Source organism: Pholcus phalangioides, unplaced genomic scaffold (assembly GCF_987345545.1).
Source record: "Pholcus phalangioides strain wild (caught in Gottingen) unplaced genomic scaffold, Ppha-v1.0 ptg000015l_1, whole genome shotgun sequence".
In the NCBI taxonomy this organism is placed as follows: Eukaryota; Metazoa; Arthropoda; class Arachnida; order Araneae; family Pholcidae; genus Pholcus; species Pholcus phalangioides.
This window is the reverse complement of record NW_028301608.1, coordinates 108,539,981-108,556,963: the sequence shown is the minus strand read 5'-3', so window position 1 is coordinate 108,556,963 and position 16,983 is coordinate 108,539,981. Positions and strand designations below refer to the sequence as shown.

Genomic DNA, 16,983 nt, shown 5'->3' with positions numbered 1-16,983 from the left:
CTTCACGCGGAGGCTTCCTGTTATAAGTGTTGGTCATCATCCCCTAGTAAACTTTTTCGTCGTTTCGAAACCAGTTGCCGACATTCTCAAAGATCTTATCCCGATTCTCAGATTAATATTCTGTAGTTTTCTGGTGAGGTTGCCAGTTTCCAACTTTAAGTGATAACTTTGGGACCATATTCAATAGCAATGGGACTTCCGGCCAATCATTCTCATTTGGTGCTCAAAATAGGTTAAATTTACAAAATGCACCACAATGAAAAAATCGTGTAAAACTAGTCTTAAATTTGGGAGCAAAGCCCAACTGTGATTTAACATCTCAACCTTTTTTTGTGTCGCATAACGCTATTTAGAATAAATTTTTCATTTGAAATACATTGGGACCTGCGATATTGGACAAAATGCATTTTGCCTATTTTATAAAAGTTCGGCAAGTATACGAACAGGGCCTTCAAATTACTTACGTCTTGTACGCATACTTTTCGGAGCCGTGGATCTTGAGCAACCTTTAAGGATCCCTGATTTAAGGAACCTGTGAGCTTTGAAATGAAACCACCAGAATAGTGCACATTTTGTAATTTTTTAGTTTTTAAATATTTATACGTTAGTTTCGGTTCTACCTGCACTGAAAGTACAGGGAATTCCCCCACCCCCAAAATTCGTAGAAAATTTTAAAATTCTTAAAAATTGAAGAGATCTATTTCAATAAGGTTTTGCGAGAAAGCTATTCTCTTATGAGGGGGATTTTTTAAATGGAATAAATTAGTTCAAATTTTTGTCGGTAGAAGAAACTGCACAAAAGCAAATCACTTGAAATTTGCAAATCATTAGGGATACGTAAATGCGAAATTTACGAGATAAATGCGAAATTTGCCAACTTTGACGAATAAATGCTGAAATTGGGTTTTGTTTTTTTTTTTAACTAATTTTTCGCGAAGTCTAGGTAATTTATACTTTTTCAAGTGGAAAAGTAATTTTTCTCAGTACTTGTGAGTGTGCTTGAAAGGGAAACCACAAGCATCACTTCTTTTTCCCTTTGTGTTAGATGTAAATACAGTAGAGTTCGGTTACACATAGCCCCTAGGTGTTTCGAGAAGTGTATGTAATAACCGACGTGTATGTTATAAGGGAGGTGTTGAAATTAAATTACGTAACAATGACATATACATTATTGAGATTGTCGTGGAAAAAATAACTTTATGCCTCACATAATTGAAATATAATGTAGCATGAATATATATAGTTTTTGATTGGTACCTGGAAATTTTGGAAATTTATTTAGAAAACGAGATAATATACAACAACATGCAGGTATTTTTTGAAATGTTAATGAGATTTTTTTGAGTTTATGCTAATGGTTTTTCCCTTTGAAGTTGATAGTATTGTACAATTAAAAAATACAGAAAAAATAATCCCACTGATGTTCATGAATTCCCCAATCAATAATACACTTAAACTAGCCACCAGTACTCCACCAATTTCAACTTGAATTGAGACCACCAATAAAAAAATCACAAAGTTATAAAAACAAGTAAAAATTCCATAGACGACAAAGCATAGACGATACAGTTCTGCACAGCAAGACAGAATTTTATTAAATGTCGAAAATTAAATTGCCGAAATAGTTACATTTATGATCGACAGATGGCGCTAAAGTTTGTCAATTATAATCAGTGCTATCTGTTGGTTTCTTTTCTGGTTGTTAATATCCAGAGTTTTTTTAAGCAGGGTATGTTATAACAGAGATGAAAATGTATAGACGTGAATGGGCCAAATTTCACAACCGTATTTTTTATCCACCGGTTATGTTATGAGTGTACCCGATTGTATATGCAACTTTTTTTGAAACTCGGTCTCATTCCTGAATTTTCTTGTTACTGGCACTCCCTTTAAGTTTCCATTGTGACGTTGACCATTGGTGTATAAAAGGGGCTCGGTCGATTGCGCCGAAAATGGGAGTGTTTGTATTCCCCCAACAGGTCGATTGTGCCGAGTCTGGACATAGCGCTCACCCCGATTTCAAAAAAACCCAATCGACCTATAAACGGTTTATCTTCGGCGCAATCGACCTACACCCGTGTAAAACACTCAAGGCTGAAGTAGAACTTTAGCAATAATCACCAGCCGAACGAACGTTTCAGACATAGAAGAGATTGACGAAAGGTTCAGACCTAATCATTCCCGCCGGACTGGCATACAGCATCCTCTATCAACAAAATTTTAAACCAATTTTTTCTAATAAAAAAAATCCTCGTTCATGAGAATTTTTCCGCAAACCCCCTTAGTTGTTTAGTATTAATCTTGAACTATTTACACGAATTTGAGATACCCTCTAATTTTAATATATCCATACAAACCACTGGCAGGCATTATTTTGTGAAGGGTGTCCCTGGCACTCTTCTGTTTGGCACAAAAAGTTCGTAGATCATTGGAGGTCCTGCTTTAGGGGATATTCATGGTTATATTCCAACGATGGTGTTGAGAGATTCAAACCAAATTAGACTGGCTGCTGTTGGCAATTTCAGCTGAAAATAAAAGTATCTCGTAAAGTTCGAAACTAGTCCGGTAAAATTCTATACTTGAGATTAGAAATCAGATGAATACGCGACTTCCAGCATACGTTTGGCGGCTAAAATAAAGCTTTATGTAGTCTGTCCCGACGCATTTGCATAATTTTCAATACGTTTGAAGTAAATGCTTCCCGAATACCTATCGTATTTACTTCTCAAATGTGTTGTAGTTTCCACCAGGATCGTCAGCTTGTATTTCATAATCGATATCTGGTCCTCCAGAACGTGGTGACCATGTCGCAAGCTTGTGTAAATATTGCAATACGAATTCCACAATTCGGAAGGGTTGAGCGGCAGCACAAAATATGTGAAGGAAGCGTCAAGAGGACGTTCAACTCCTACGTGATTGTGTCTAACAGAAGCCATCCTCGTTGATGCATTTACTTTTAATAAGCCTCATGATCTATCATCTTGGCGCCATCTGCCGACGTCTATGAAACAGATACGTCCTGTTTTCTTTCATTTTCCGTTTAAAACATAGAAGGAAAACTAATATTAACGCTGATATATTTTTGGTTCGTTTCAGGAATTGTTTGGTTTTTACTTTCATCGCCTTTAAACGTCGGATGATTATTTGGCGTTAAGGTGGCGTTTACTGTACGCACGCAATGATGCTGCATTGTAATATTCGTCCAGTCTTTGGCGTTCAATTCAATGTCAAGGGTTAATTTCCTTTGTTTAGCATTGCTTAGGCTGCTTTATTTCCCCCTATATCCTTTGATGGCGCCCTTGTATCCGTAATACTGTCATTTCTCAAAGGTTTGGCGTAGCTGGAAGCATGAATAGTATCCATCTACACTACCTAACACCTCGTATCGACGGGCAGATAGTTTTGGTCTGCTGGTATGGTCTCCAACCCACCGGCTGTTTGTACTCCCATTATTGGGGGAGAAAGATACATAAATATTTTATATTTTAGACAATGACGTAATTTGCACACCTTGGCAGTGAATTGTCGATTTTCTTATTTATCACCATTTTATTACCACCACATTTATTACAGCTTAATTTCTGTACCAAGATGACTATTCAGTGCTAATGATTTTCGTGTAAAACTATTGTTGAGAGTCCCGATCTCAACCAAATCGAATCCAGACCAATGTGTCAGAATTCCATAGCTCGAATCCAATCTATTTTTTCGAGTAATCAAGTTTCGAGCTGTTGAACTCGAACGTGCTGGTCCGAACCTCAATCACCCTTTCCGAAACTGCTTCGCACCACTTTTTTTGTGACTGACTCTCTTCCCGATAGACAATCGCCAGTACCGCGCTACTGCCACAAAAGTATGAAAAGCGTAAGGCTATTCTCACGGCGATACTGATGTGGCCTAGATGCAAGGAAACTCCGTATCCAAGCGACTCTCCCCACACGTATTTTTATGGTGTCGCTCATACGGCGATACTAGAATATTGACTAGGAAAACCTAGTGGCCGGTGACAGCATATGCTAACCACTTTGCACAAGTCTCGCGATTCCGAAATATTTCATTATATCCTTGTGATTGCTTGTGAAGATTGAAAAACTGAGCCAGTCTCCTTTATTGGGTGAGTAGCGCAGCAGTGAGATGCGCAACGCCTTCTCGGTTTGCTTTCGTAGTCCCCTCTATACTCAAAACAAGTGCGGAAGTATATCCTGGCTTTTGGGAATAACTTGAATTGGATATAATCGTAGTTAAGATATTTGTCTGTGGTGAACGGGGACTTTTCTGATTTAGGTGTCATAAGTGGAGTCCCTCAAGTAAGTATCCTTGGGGCCAATTTTTCACTTTTTATCGATAAGCTCGATCAGGGTATCGATGGGATTGGTAGCGAATTAGATGACGTGAAGCTAATGGAGGTAGTCGGGAATCCAAACGATAGGGAGATGCTCCAGACGAACTTGAATATAATTGAAGCATGGGCTAATGAATTTAGCATGATCTTTAGTGTTTATAAGTGCATGGTCACCCATTTTAATTCGAACAACCCACGTTTCACTTACCAGTTGAACGGTGTCGCCGTCCCGGATGCAACTAGCGTCACCGATTTCGAGGTGCTTAGGTTTTCTGAACATTGAGCATTTTGGCCAGCGCTGAACAATTCCATTCTCAAAAAGGTCTCTCCGCGTTTAAAATAATTTTTAAGCCTTTTCGAGGCTTATTTCATCCTGGACTGAATTATTCCGTAAGGCTTTGGAAACCATACCTACAAAGGGACATAGACTTGGTTGAAAGGTTGCAGAAAAGAGCTACACGTGCTCTTGTTGGCGCACACAAGGCTTAAGCTATGAAGAAAGACTTTATTTCTTGAATGTTTACATTGGAGGAACGCAGGTGTCGGGGGGGGGGAGAGGAATATGATCGAAATGTTTAAATTTTCAACGGGATGAGTTATTAATACGCCGTCAATCAACTGCTTCGACAAGGAGACACCAATATCGTTTAGGATAATTCCAGATTATGGTGTTATCTCGGAGTTTTCCCTCTAAATTAGTTGTTAATTAATCGAATAACTTACCTCCGGGGGTCTTCAATTCTAACTCAATTGACGCGTTTGAAAGTACGATAAATATATTGGACTAAATCGAGAAGCTATTCACATACTTAAAAAGATTTTGTCAATTTTCTATGGGACACACACTCTTACTTTTTATATTGGGTTGCTGTATTTTGGTTGTAACTGACATTCATATTTTTATTGGCATAATTCTTTTAGACACCTTGTTGGGAAATTTTCCTGTTGTGGCCTTTGTATTTCTCTTAAGATTTCGACCCACCTCGATCGGCAGTGAATTGCTGCATTGAGATATGACCGTAGTTGGTGTGCGGTAAAATAGTAATCTCTTGGGTTTTGAAGTATTTCATAGTAGCGCCGCGTGAATAGGCAACTCGAGTTCCCCGCAGTCTGCTGATCTTTAAGCCTGTGTGAAATCTCCATGTGTGTATCTCCATGTGAGAACGCCCTTGACATTCTAGACCAGTCTTATAAAATTGTCTTATATCTCAGAAGAATTTTAATCCCCTCCTGCTAAGACAATCCATAGGAACCATGTTGTTACATCTGAAGTGTCTACCATCCCTCTTATCAAAAAAAAAAGTCTCGTCGCCAAATTTGAGAATCATTGTTCTAGCCTTCTCGGTTTATTTGCCAGTATAAAACCAGTGGTCTGATACCATACTAGCATAAAATATTTCGCGCCCGTGTAAAAATACCAACTGTCAATGTCCGTAGGTATGTGAATAATCATTAGTAGCTAATGCGGAGATAGGTACTGCTGGCTGTTTTTCCGCAGCTAGAATTCTAAATTCAGTTTGCTTTGGCGAGATCACTGCAGGTAGATTTCACACGAGCATCAGATGTATTTATTTGGGGTGACTGAATGAACTGACTGACCAGAATTTTAAGGCGATGCCTGGCCCTTAATGCGGGCCATCTGTCAAATTGACTGTTGCAACTGATGACTTGTCGAAGTCGTTTGCTTTACCGTTTTCAGCGAACATCGCGCTGATCTACCACTGAATGCATGTGGCTGGATACGATCGGTCCACTGGTTTTAGATTTCCCCGTGTGAATGAAACTTCGCAAAATTCTACCGTGTTATCTAAATAGGAAAGACCGTCTCCTTATCTAGAAGCCGCTTAATGGTAGACGGCTGTTTCGTCGCGGTCTTGTCAGTGTAATGACGTTAATCAAGTGAATTTTTACTGAGGGGAGAGAAAAAAAAGTACATCATAAAAAAAACCACACTGTGGTGTCATCTGTCCGTTGACTTTTCTCTCCTTAAAGTGACACAAATCAAGTGAAAGATGACATTTCGCGTCACACGGAGAGTTGAAGCGTCGTTTTTTTCCGCAAATAAAACTTGCTTCTATAAACTAGAACCAACATGCCTTAACCTCAGACGTTTAATAACGTAATTGCAACTTGCCACGTAAGATGCTGTTGTAAAAGAGGTAATTGGCCGCTCGTGCATGGAGGAATGGGAGAATTATAAGATTCCTTCCTTTTAGCCACTAAAAGTCTAACGGAGATCATTTCTCTTCTAATCTAGCCAAGAAGTGTCTGAGCATTCATTCTGGAGCAATGGGTCACCCGATATCCCACTTTGGGTTCCCCCCCCCCAAGGAAAAGACCATTCTTAACGACATTCACAAACTGGAGATGATTGATCGGCGGTGATGTCGTCAAGCCGTCTTCTGAATCTCGAGCGTATTCGTTAATGCCAATGTCTCTGTATCAGTCATTGACCTAAGTACAGTAGACTCTATACTATCCGGCCTGAAGGGCAGGCTGCATAACAAAAAAAGCCGGATAAGCCGGAGTACTATAAATACTCGCTTCATAACCCACCCATACCATTTAAAAATGTCCTTTTTATAACAAAACCCACGCTTATGTTCTCTAACGTCTCAGTATAGGCCAGTACTTCATAAATATTATGTACAGTACATTGTGTAGCGTAAGCAGAACTTTCTTGGGGGAAGCAGTTAAGTTTTTTTTGTTTCCCAGTGTCGTTCTTCACTGCAAAAATACACCATAATCTTGGCTCTAACTCCCTTCCCAGGTGTACACCTATGCAGGATGCCCAACAATAAAAATATCCCACAACTTATAAGATAAATTTGATATGATAACTTTTCGTTGCATGGGAAATAAAATCGTGCAAACTGTAGTACGAATACGTACGCAACGCGACAGTCAAAAATGGCTAAAAATTTGCTTACGTAATGCTTGAACGGCCCCTAAAAACCTTTATATGGATAGCGGAGAGTGACATCCCAGGCCCGTCATTTGTGGGGGGGGGGGCGTTGCCCCCTGGCTTTTGATACACTAAAAATGAAATATATCTATACATGCATCGAGTACATGTCTTTGTCCCCCCTGAAAAACGTTTGCCCCCCCCCCCCGGAAAAAGTTGAAATGACGGCCCTGCGTCATGCTCGTAAAAGTGAATTATTTCTCATTTTACCACGGAAAATCATCGCGATAGTCGCGAGCCTACTACATGTGTAAAGATGCGTTGTTTAAATTCGTTTCAGGTAAATCCGACTTCGGCAACTCTACGTCAACGAGCGCAAGGTACTGCTTGCAATGCCCGTCGAATCTGACTCTGTACGTGGGCGAAAACAAATCGACTGCGATTGTTCCTCTCGCGAGCCTGTCGATCTGTAAGAGGTGTGTATATTAATAATGGTAATCGTTTTTTTTTTTTTTTTTTGGGAAATCCTCTGAATGTGAACTCTCTCTCCATTGATGCACGTTTTCACCTTAATTGTTCTTGTTTTCGTTCGGAAAGCTTAGCAAGGCGGAAAGGCAAACTGAACTTGGCGGTGATTTCTGGACCGCCGCCGGGAGCTCCGTTGTCTGCTGGCGAATACCCGACGCATTTGATAGCCTGGAAACTGGGAGGGAAGGTTTTCTCTTGCCAGTACCTGGTCATCGTGAAAGGTAAATTATTTTGTCCGTACACTTCTTTGTTTCGAAACTGAGAATGCATTTGGATACCGATTAGTCCTTTTGCAGGAAAACCTGTTAACATCCCTCTTTGGACGGTTTTGAATGGATCCGGCCAAAATCCCATAATACTATGCCGGATACTGTTTATTGAAAACTGGCTGTTTGTCTCAAGATATTTTTAAGAAAATACTTTCTCCTCAACGGAGACATTAACCCACGCCCTTTCGAGTTACGGATGAGTGCGCTACCACTACGCTACAGAAGCTTATAAAAAGTTTACTCCTTGGAGCGTATATTTTACTGTCAAATCTGCCAATGCCCGAGATCGGCCTGTTCGCGAATTGGCCAATCTTGTAAATTGACTAGGCGAATGTCCGAATTTCGGGCCCTGGGCAGCCTGTTCGCGAAGTGGCTGGAGAGATCCCTGATCGAATTCCGAAAAGTCATGATTCATGGCCATTAGGCGTATTTTTTCGTGATAATTATGTTCGTGTTAGCTATCGAAACCATCGTATCGCAATCACGATGCGGTAATTTTTCTTCAAAAGTTGACAAAAGAAATTCGTTTTTCCTCTCGTCACATGGAGCTAATCCAATACTGCTACTAGATATAGCTACGCACCACACGTTAGTGATGAAAAAAAATGTATTTGGGGAGCCTACCGGATAGTCTTGCATCAGCACATTGACCATTGGTCTTCAGCCACTTCGTGAATTGGCCGGCCAGAACCCAAAACTCTCTGCTAATTAGACTTGACCCAAAACGCTCTGCCAATTCACTTCGGGCTTTTGCAGTAAGACATATATGCCGAAACGGATGGACGAAGACTGCAATCAGCTAATGGATCGTAAACGACATCAAGGTTACCAGATGGTAACATGCAGTATGTAGAGAAAGATATCCTTTTGCCAATACGAAATATACTCAAAATTTCTCTATAGCGTAGTGGTAGCGCACTCGTCCGGGATGCGAGACGGCGTTTGTTAGTCCTCGTAGAAGTGAATTTTTCTTTCAAAAAACTTGGCATAAACAGCCATTTTTTAGTATGTCTTGTGTTTAGAAAAGGTTGTCTCCACATAATCTCTCGACAATACTTTACCTCGGACACTCCCAACTTGAATAGCTTTTAATGGAACACTTGATGTCCAATTTAAAACAGGTTTTACTGTAATTATGGAAAAAGTGCATTTCTCAGTGAAATTGGGAATGTGTCTTAGCAGAAGTTTTAATTTTCTCTATTTTTGTCTTTCTCGTAGTGGAGTATTGCCCTGAAATACGACTTGAAGATGGCCTCCGCGTAACTTGTGACAACGAAAACGTCGTCGGTTCCAAGTGTACTTTCGAGTGCACGACGCCCGGTGAAGTCGTAGGCGGTGTTGTACGAACCACGAAATGCATAAAGAGCAGCGAAGCTGATGGAGCACCAGCTGAATGGGACCATCTCGCTCACCCACCACCGTTTTGCGAAAAAAGTGAGAACCTAGTCAATCTTAAAAATCCAGTATGAAATATCCGGGAGTTATATTACCTCATATCTTTAGTGTCGGAGTAGGTTGAATAGGATTATTCAAGTTTGACCGTCTTAGTAGCATGAACGAGATATCTCGACTCTTTAGAAGCTTCGTATTTTCACAATGACAAGTCTAAATATTTTGTGAAGTTTATTTTTCGATAGAACACTTTCCTCTAAACATAAAATTGGAAGAAAGCGTACTTCGCAAGCTCGAGGCATTTTACACTATGCCGCAGAAAGAGTTGATGTATGGGATCCGTCAATTTGCTGTTTAAGATGAGTCATGCTTGTTGTATGGGATCCATTATTTTACAGTGTAGGGTCAGTGATGTTTTATTGTATGGATCCATCATTTCAGTCTGGGATTAGTCTCATTTATTTTATATTCTTCCTTTTACCGTCTGAGATCAGTCACGTTTTTTGTCTAGGAGGGATAAGTGATATAAGGATAAGTCTAATAGGATAATTGATGACTTGCAAACGGTTTCCGGGTTATTAGGCCAAGGTCTAAGATTTCCTTCCTGACGTTTCACCCACATCTGTGGTAGGCATCTGAGGTTATTCGGACGTAAGTCTCCGCGGCAAGCGAGAAAGGCTTGGTACCTTGCCGCGGAGACATCCGAATAACCTCAGATGATGCGTACCACAGATGTGGGCAAAACGTCAGGAAGGAAATCTTAGACCTTGGCCTAATAACCAGGAAACCGTTTGCAAGTCATTGAACGCCGGCCATGAAAGCCTCGGACAATATTTCAATAGGATAATTTTTCATATTTCAATGTAATCTCATAAATCTAGGACGAGTCACGTTGATGTTCCCCTTGACTGAAGAGCTCAAGGATGGTGAGACGGGTCGACTGCCAGAACTTGATTCATTCTTAATATCTTGGATATAATATTGAAATTATCATGGTCTTTTTTTCAGAGTCCACACCTGAACATCGAACGGTGACGGATCGTGTCAAACCCTGCGACGCCTTGTCCACACCGGCTAACGGTAGACTGATCTGCAATTCGTTGGCGCGCGACGGTCTTTATACGTCCGGAACCATATGCCAGTTCTTCTGCTTTCCCGGGTTCGATTCGAAAGCTAACGATACCCTTTTCGTTTGTGATAAGGGCACCTGGGACCCAGAGATCGAATTATCTTGTACAGGTGAGTAATTATTATTGAAGGGGCCAATATCCATAAAAGATGCTTGGTCCCCGATTTATAATTAAGATTATATCGATTCTGATCGCATGTGCCATTAGAGTTGAGCCAAAACATTGAAACAGTCGATGGGTATGAGTGTTGCCCTGGAATCAACGTCATGAAGGCTGTAGATATTCTCGTCAGTTCTTGTTTTGCCTCGATACTGTCGAAATTATAGATCCTTTCTTATCGAAGTGTCAAAATTTTTCAGTAAAATCTACAAGTGCGACTCTGCAGCACCGCTGGTCACGTTATTCAGAAGTTAGTACGGCCGCTGCTAGCATCTTGCTGGACTATCGCTATACGAGCGATTAGTCCATAGCTGCCAACTTTTGAAAATGAAAATTCGGGAGATTTTCGCGCAAACCCGTATTTTATGCTAAAACCACTCCCTAATAAATACAATAGGGATTTTTCCAAATAAAATAGGGATTTTCCAAATATAAAAGTTAGAGTGTAGGGAATAAAATCCCTACTCAAAAACTGAAGTCAAATTAAAATAGGGATTTTACACACATGGAAGTTAAACCCTTGGGAATAAAATTCCTACGCAAAAAACAAGTGAAATTGGAGGCCAAAACTTCAATGATGTAAAAATAAATATTGTGTTCAATCAGAAACGCTATGAACAAACATTCTGAGCGAATGACCCCAAAATCATCGGAAGCTGAAGGAAAACACCGTCAATTTTTGAAGAACACTGACTTTTTGTGACACTTGCTTGATGTTTTTTTTTCACTTCACGACTGATGATGGCAGTCTTTCCATGACCGATGTTTATGTCCGTAACACAACTTGTACAAAAAGGAAAAGTCGGCCCTCTTTTGGAACGTTTAATGAAAGGAAATTCATCGGAATAAGTATCTTTAAAATTGATTAAATATGTTTTTGCTTATCAGTATTCGTGTTTTGTTATATCGCACGTTATAACAAAAGAAATTTTGACCACATGCGCGTGACTATAACCTTCAATTATTATCCAGGACTATTGGCTGCTAAGCCATTTCCCTGCACGATAAGACAAACAACTTTCTTGTTACCATCAGAGGGTTTGTAAAACTTCCTTAAAAAGGGAATTTCCCCATTTACGACGTGTGACATCATTTCGAAAGGGAAAAAAAGATGCCCCACAAGAAATTCCTTAGGGATTGTTTTCATAAGCGGGGATTTTTTTTAAATGAAGTAGGGAATTTTAAGGGACAATTAGGGATTTTTGTGATTTTCGTAAAAATTCGGGAGATTTAAGAACTTTTCGGGATGTCGAGCGATGAAGCTAAAATTCGGGAGATTCCCGAAAAATTCGGGAGACTTGGCAGCTATGGATTAGTCCGTCACTGACCCACTCAACCACCACAGCGGGTAGATGGCAGCATCAGTGAACATGAGACAAGCATAGCTCTGACGAAATAAATGTTACGCGAACATGGATACACCACTTAAGTTCAGAAGAGTCCTCATGAAAATGATATCTAGGTGGAATTTTTCGGAGTAATGCATGTAATTGGCAGGCAAGCTTTTATTAAAGTTATTAACTTTTGGCCACAATGTGCGCTTCAGGACACAATCATTACTACAGAGCCAACTGAAGAGATCATAAAAGACATTGCCACGTTGGCGAAACAGGTGGCTGAAGAAGGGTTCAATGATATGGATATAGAAAAAGTTGAATAGCTAATTAATAGCAATTCAGCATTGACCGAGGAGGAATTAATGCAGTTCCTAAGCGGTACCAGATGATCAAGATAAAGTGGAAGACAAGTTCCCAATGTGTAACATAACGGAAAGACTTCGCAAGTTCAAATCAGTAATTATTTTCATGACATACTTACGTTTTTTACATGTAGAAAAATTGGTAGAAGAATTGCCAACATACTCCAACACATACTTGAGACATGAAGGAACAACGAACAAAAATCACAATGTTATTTCAGAAAACATCACCAACAATCGCCGCACCTCTTTTACATTAAATCTATATCTGCGTCACCCTGCTCTTCTCATGATGTTCAGTAAACGAGATATACAAAAAACCTACGGTTTCGGTTATTCGCGGCCACCCCCGGAACGTAACCCCGCGAATACTGCGGGGCCGATTGTATTAATTTCTTTATACTTCATACAGGTATTAATTCCATGCACCAAAATACCGGTTAATATACCGAAACTAACAACCAACTTTATTTGAAAATTATAAGTTTAGTTTTTATTCGATAGGTGGCAGTAAAGGTATAATTTTTTATAATTATTCTCTACAATTTTAGAATCGATATCGCAAAATTTTTTCTCTGACGAACATTTTACGTATTGTATAACCGGGGCATATATAATACATAATTTTTTAAAATATTTTTCACGTTTTTATGCGTCTTTTCTTTTCCTATGAAGCCCCTTTTATGCTACCACCAGGATATACTATTTCGCTGGAAGTGAGGTTTTCCTCAAACTGCCCAGTTGCAGTAAACGAGTACTAATACCGTGAAAATTGATTAAAATACGTTAACTAAACGTTTGTATAATGGCCGCTAAAGAAACCATTTCTGTAGAATTCCACACGTTTGTAGGAACACTAGCAGCAGCATCGATGGAAAAAGATTTTAAACTTCAGTTTCTTTTACAACCTAGTCGGGCATGTTGTCGAAAAAAATACAAGCACGGTCTAAATTCTTACGTATCTCGGGGAATAGATTCGTCCAGCCCTGCTACGTAGGGCTAATCAAATTATATGGTTTTTGTTTTGTCTTGACTGTCTATGATCACAATTTTTACTCCAGATTCTTTATTGTATATATGTATATCATTGTTATTTTCACATAAATTAATAAATTTCCGGATGCACCCATCCCCGGGAAAGCTTTGATATCTCTGAGATGGGAAGTGGGGTGTGTCCGGTCCTTCAATGTTCAATGTCTTGACTGTATCAGATAGTTTTTCCATAAAGCTGTTTAATGATCATGATCAATGTTCTCTCGCAGCTGCCAGTTGCCCTCAACTGTCGACACCCAAGCACGGTGCCATCAAGTGCCAAACCGTGAACGGTCACGTCGCGGCGACGACGAATAATGGATTGCATCAAGGGACGAAATGCTCGTACGACTGTGAAGAAGGGTTCGTCGTTCCAGCTTCTCAGTCGAAGCTGAAGCACGTCGAATGCGTCGGAACGGAATGGAACCAAACTACGGCTCCGGAGTGTAAGCGTACGTCCGATTCAGATGAAACTCGTTAATCACTGAAACCCTTTTTTTTTCCCCCAATAACATTAAATCTCGCAAAAAAAAAATTACTGTACAGTGAGACCTCGATATAACGATAATCTGTGGACCAAGGAAAAATATCGTCGTAGAGAGGATACCGCAGCGCAGTCATTTTCTGCGCACGAGGGCTAATTAGACCGGGGCCTATAAAACCTCCCTTAGAGTTGATAAAATTTAGTTGTTCCCACACTGTAAAGTGGCTTACCGCGCAGTACTCGTACAAAGTATCTTCATGGCAACTTCGTCTGCACTTACGGTAATATAATGTATCTGCCATCCGAAAGACTGACTTTTTTGGAACTGAAAACCCTGATTGGTGATACGGAGGTTCCAACGAGTAGTAATAACTCGTCGACACCACCATCACTCTGCCGATTCAACGAGCAGTAGTGAAAAATGCCGCGGCTAGATAAGTTACTTTTGGTGACACCTAAGTTCACCTGACTCCTTAAAAGGGGCTTACGAGAGAAAAACATAACTAGGGTCCCACCGGGATTTGCCAATAATAGGTTCACCCCAGTAATCCATAATGAAGAATTAGAACGCTTATGAGAGAATTTTTTGGAATCGGCCATTTTATCGAATTTCTATAAAAAATACTGGGCAAACCGTTCTGAACTTTTTTTCTGAACTTTTACAAAATATTGCTCTAACTTTATGCAATATTTCTATGCATTTTGGGGGGAATGGTACGTATATATTCACGAAGATACAAAATGTTTCCTATAAAAATGCCAATTTTCATTGCATGTTTATTGTTAGGCGGATTAATTATTAATAGGCGGATTTTCAACAAATTTCTAAGAAATTTACTATACATGAGACATCCTGTGCCAGAATTTAGAATGTGACAATTTGTTACTGGCATTTTTAGTAAACGATTTCTATTCGCGCATGCGCCAGAAATTTCTATTTTATGTAGGGGAAGGGTGGGCATAATGGCCACGCTAAGGAAAAATATTTTTTTTCGATAAGTAAATATTGAAAAAAACTAATGAAAGTTTTATGTAAGTTAGTTTAGATATTTAGGTTCATGCAAAAAATATTATTTTGACTATATTTCCATTAGTTTTGTTGGAAAAAAAATTTCCCGCAACCCTACCAAGTGGCCATTTTGCCCGACGGGGTAGGGCAAAATGGCCACCCAGTGGCCGATTGGCCCGATGTAAAAAAAACTGTTTGATTGCATTTTAAAGAATATTAATGTGTATTCTCTCTCATGAAAGCAATATTGCCATTCAATACAAAGGTTGTGAAACTTTTTAGTATATTTTAAACTCATTTTACATAACCGAAATTATTTAATTCATTTTAAAATTATTGGCGTTTAAAAATTTCACATTTTGCTAGCTATCGTATTTTATTAATTTATTTACAAAAATCACAGATGAACTCATTGTCGTCTTCCTCGCAACCGGCACAAGCCTCGTGTGTCCAATGTAGACAGCTTGAGCATCTGATCCACCCTTCATTTTGTTTGGACTTTGGAAAACAGTCTCCACAGAAGAGGCAATCAGCATCACTGACGTCCTATTCATTATTTGGTTGTCGGATACATAATGCGCCTTATCTAAAAATTCCAGTTGAAAATTCAGAAAGCTTTACCCTTTATCGTGAGCTGTAATTTAAGTCACTAGTGAGAGTATATGGATGATTTTAGGGATTTTCCACGAATTGGTGTTTAGATTATTTCATGTGGATTTATTTCAAAAATAAGCCCCCGGCTTCATGCGAATGAGCGAAATACATGTAATAAACTTTTTTTTTAAACATTAGGAAACAATAGAAAAACCACTGCCTCAATGGATACATGGCACGCTAGTCAAATGTGGCCTTCAAAATCATGTGGGCCACAATCTCAAATCCATTTTTGCAAAAATGAACTCAGCGACACATTCCTAGATCACTTGAGTGACTCTTGGCATATTTATGGATTGCCGCGACACATTTACAAATCACTTAAGTGACCAAAGGCAGTTTCAAATCCCTCAAGCGCCCCGTGGCACAGTTAGGTCACTAAAGCAACCTGCTGTACTGTTCCAGATCACTTAATTAAGTGGCTCGCGACACGTTCTCAAATCATTGAAGTGGCCCACACACTCCTAAAGGTGCCCCCCTTGCCTTAACGTGATGCACTATATACGAACTTCATCTAGAAAACACTCCAAAGAATGAAAGCGGAAGCGCCGTTATATCCGAGGTCTCGTTGCATTTATTAGCGTGATTCATTGGCATTTTTTATGGGGGAAAAATTAGCCCAGACCGCGATTTTGACGTTATAGCCAAGGTGTCGTTTCAACAGAGATTGAATGTGTTTGCATTTTACAGAAAAAGTTGACCCAAAGCCTGGCGAGAAAGAATGCGGCAACAGGACGTTATTCGTCGCCCGCGGGACGTCGGTGCCAATGTCTTTCCCGAAATTCTATACTGAAGACGAAAGCGGCAACAAGAGGAAAGTCGACGTTAGTTGCTCCCATGGACTCGGGAAGTTGGTTCCGGGGACGCACATCAACAGGTGCACTGCCCACGACAGGGAACTGGACACCTATGGACATTGCAGCTACACCGTCGAAGTCAAAGGTCTGTCTGTTTAATTATAAATATATAAAAAATAAGTAAAATAGCATAAAAATTTCAAAATTTCTAATTTGAATGCGGTTTACGGAACAGGAAAAAATTCGTTTTTGTCGGTAGAGTGCGCTGTACGAAATCAAATCTGTCGTTCCACCCGAGAATTTATTCAATCTCTTGCGTCCGAAACGTTCGTAATGCTTCAGCCGGCGATTCGTGGCTGATGTGAAACTTCACCACATTAGTGCTTATTCATTACCAATGTCGACATCACGATCAAAACCTTACGTAAGAGCCAGTGACAAGAAAATTCTGAAATGAGCTGTTAAACGTACCCCCGCGTTAGTCGGCATGCCGGAAAACGGCGAGGGAGACCAGCATACGCGAGTACCCGCAATTCCAGGCATGCCGAGGAATTCGAATCGGATTCTGGAAAATTCTTAGATG

General features: G+C 39.9%; 1 protein-coding gene across 3 annotated transcripts in view; it reads left to right on the top strand.

Moving 5' to 3' along the window:
• LOC149077327 (uncharacterized) overlaps nucleotides 1-16,983 on the top strand; it is a 118,291-nt gene that overhangs the window by 54,913 nt on the left and 46,395 nt on the right. For all 3 annotated transcript variants that reach the window (XM_089245101.1, XM_089245103.1, XM_089245100.1), the window contains exons 5-10: nucleotides 7,588-7,723; nucleotides 7,845-7,996; nucleotides 9,263-9,478; nucleotides 10,445-10,675; nucleotides 13,687-13,908; nucleotides 16,294-16,545. In XM_089245101.1, the coding sequence (XP_089101227.1) occupies nucleotides 7,588-7,723; nucleotides 7,845-7,996; nucleotides 9,263-9,478; nucleotides 10,445-10,675; nucleotides 13,687-13,908; nucleotides 16,294-16,545 (1,209 nt within the window). The remainder of the gene's footprint in view (nucleotides 1-7,587; nucleotides 7,724-7,844; nucleotides 7,997-9,262; nucleotides 9,479-10,444; nucleotides 10,676-13,686; nucleotides 13,909-16,293; nucleotides 16,546-16,983) is intronic.